The 2,732-nt window shown below is 60.1% G+C and overlaps 1 protein-coding gene across 1 annotated transcript; it reads right to left on the bottom strand.

Annotated features, from left to right (window-relative positions):
* Positions 1-598: 598 nt before the first annotated feature.
* Positions 599-1,525, bottom strand: LOC109150288. Its single transcript, XM_019298183.1, has one exon. The coding sequence runs from the start codon at positions 1,523-1,525 to the stop codon at positions 599-601; it is 927 nt and encodes a 308-aa protein (XP_019153728.1).
* Between the last annotated feature and the right edge of the window lie 1,207 nt (positions 1,526-2,732).

Here is a 2,732-nt window from a genome sequence, read left to right as displayed (position 1 = left end):
CCTCGTGCATGAAAATTTGGTGGTACCCCCGGAAGGCGTCTAGGAAGCTCATGAGTGCACACCCTGCCGTTTCGTCCACCAGCTAGTCTATGTTGGGTAGTGGAAAGGGGTCTATGAGGCATGCCTTGTTGAGGTCCGTGTAGTCCACACACATCCTCCTTGTGGGTGGTTTGGGTGCGAGGACTACGTTCGCAAGTCATGCCGGGTATGTGACCTCCCTGATGTGCCCGATTTCGAGGAGGGTGTCGACCTCCTTCTTCACAAACTCTCGTCTATCTGCGGCGAGGTAGCGCTTCCTCTGTTGGACAGGCTTGGCTTTGGGGTCCACCGCCAGTTTGTGCGTGATGACTTCCCGGCTGAGGCCCGGCATGTCTTCGGGACCCCAAGCGAACACGTCTTTGTAGCTGCGGATGACCTCGACAATCCGACCTCGGAGGTTGGCTGGGAGGCCCGTGCCTACCTTCACCATTCTATCAGGTCGGCTGAGGTCCAGGATGACCTCTTCCGTCTCCACCACGGGTTCGGCGCGGGGTCGCTTCTCCTCCTCTCGAAGTGCCCTCTCGGTTACTGTATGCACCTGGAGGAACTTCTTCATTATTTAGCGGCAGGCCTTCAAGTAGCAGCTCCGACTAATCTTCTGGTCTCCTCGTGCAACGCCTACTCCCGTGGGGGTAGGGAACTTGAGGCAAAGGTGCTCCATGGAGATGACGCACCTGAGGTCCTCCAAGGCAGGTCTGCCGAGGATGATGTTGTGGGCGCAGCAGATCTTTACCACCACGAACTCTACCTCCCACGTCTTGACGTGTAGCGGAGTGCCGATCTGCACCTCAAGGGTGATGGAGCCCTCTGTCTCAATGGATTCTCCGGTGAAGCCGGATAGCGGGGTCCGTACCTGGGAGAGCTGCTTCCTGGATAGTCCGAGTTGCGTGAAGGTGTCATAGTACATGACGTTCACGGAGCTCCCCGTATCTACCAGTACCCGGTGGAGAATGATGTCTTTGAGTTCCAACCTGATTACCAATGCGTCCCGGTGGGGTAGGGGACCATCCGGAAGGTCGTCGTCGCTGAACGTTATGGGCTCCCTGCGCGTCCTCTTCTCATGAGGTGCTCGGACGACCTCCCCTACGTACAGGCTTCGCGCCCACTTCTTCCTCTCGGCGGGTGTGTCTCCCCCTTCCGGGCCGCCAAATATGACGTGGATAACTTTCTTCTTTGGCGGGCTATCGGGCTCGGTTTCCTCGTCCTCCGTAAGTTGGCCGAGCTCCCTCTTGCGCGGGGCAGATGCGGATGGCCCGGCGCCATCCCTCTTCTTTCGGGCGTTATCGGGGCCTTTAGCGTGGTCCTGCCCAGATCTCTTCACGTACTGGCCAAGGTACCCCCGTTGGATGAGCTCTTCGATCTGTCTCTTGAGGACCATACACTCGTCTGTGTCATGCCCACGCTGCCGATGGAAGCGGCAATACTTCTTCGAGTCGGCCTTGGGGGAGATCTTCAAGCACTCCTCGGGGAACGACACGATGCCCATGTCCTCTGCATAGTCCAGAATGACGCTCACGGGTTATGTCAGCGGGTTCAGGTGTCGCAGTGGGGCTAGCCGGGGACCCTGATCACAGCGTGACTGTGATAGGCGACGGTCCTCTTGAGGTGGAGGTGCCTTGTCACTCCGGCCCCGCCCCTCCTCCTCCTCCTCCTTCTTCCTCCACTCTGCTGCCTCGGCATTGGCATATCGCGCGGCGCGGTCCATTAACTCCGTGTATGTCTTCGGCTCGTTCCGAACGAGGTCGCTGTGGAAAGGACCGGAGCGGAGGTTGTTGGTGAAAAATGGGATGGCGGACCTCTCGTCAAAATTGGTCACCCTCAGGCCTCCTTCTTCCACTTACTCAGGTACTCCGTCAAGGTCTCCGACTTGAGTTGTTTCAAGTAGCATAAGTCGGCGAATTGTTTCTTTCGTTGTATGCTGCCCGCGAAGTGTGACATAAACTTCTTCGTCAGGGTGGCAAAAGTGGGGATGGACTCCGCCGGCAAGGACCCGAACCAATCTTGGGCCTGACCGTCCAGGGTTGTGCAGAAGCCGTGGCACATGATGGCGTCGTTGACGCCTGTCATCATCATGACTGCCTTGTACCTGTTAAGGTGATCCCGCGGGTCCGTTGCTTCCGTGTAGGGTTTGACGGCCGGGAATTTGAAGTCCCGAGGCAGGGGCTCGGCCATGACGTCTTTCGTCAAGGGTGTGGCCAAGGCGTCCCGAGGCTCCGGTGACTCGTCGCGTGCTTCGATCTTGCGCTGCAACTCGCGCATCTGCCTGCGCAGTTGCTCCATCTCATCACGCTGGGAGCTTAGAGGTCGGCCTCGTGTCTCCCCCGAGCGCTCCACTGGTGGGATTGGTTCCCGTGGCCCTGGAGCACGACGTTCATGGCTCCGGGACCTCCGTGAACACGACGACTCTGCCGGCCTGGCATCCACGGCCGGCCTCGGCCATAGACGGTCTTGCGCCAAAACACGCGGGCCCAACCGCTCGAGCGCAGATGTGGCCCGGGTCGGTCGAGTCCCTCTCTCTTCCCGTTGCTCGTGCCGGCCTCGGCTGATCTCCGCCTCGCCTCGCCTCTCGGACGGCCTTGGTGAGTTGACCTCCCCATCGGCCGGCGTCGCGGGCGCGCGGGGCACTTGAGTGCTGGGACCCCCGTGCTCCCTCGGGGGGCTGGGGGTTGGGGTGCTGGGGAACCCGGTCGTAG

This window comes from Ipomoea nil, unplaced genomic scaffold, assembly GCF_001879475.1.
Source record: "Ipomoea nil cultivar Tokyo-kokei standard unplaced genomic scaffold, Asagao_1.1 scaffold2255, whole genome shotgun sequence".
In the NCBI taxonomy this organism is placed as follows: Eukaryota; Viridiplantae; Streptophyta; class Magnoliopsida; order Solanales; family Convolvulaceae; genus Ipomoea; species Ipomoea nil.
Note: the sequence above shows the minus strand (reverse complement) of the source record. Positions and strands in the feature narration are given on the sequence as shown.

Coding starts and splice junctions, on each gene's coding strand:
- LOC109150288 (XM_019298183.1), bottom strand. CDS start 1,525: ATGGGCATCGTGTCGTTCCCCGAGGAGTGCTTGAAGATCTCCCCCAAG.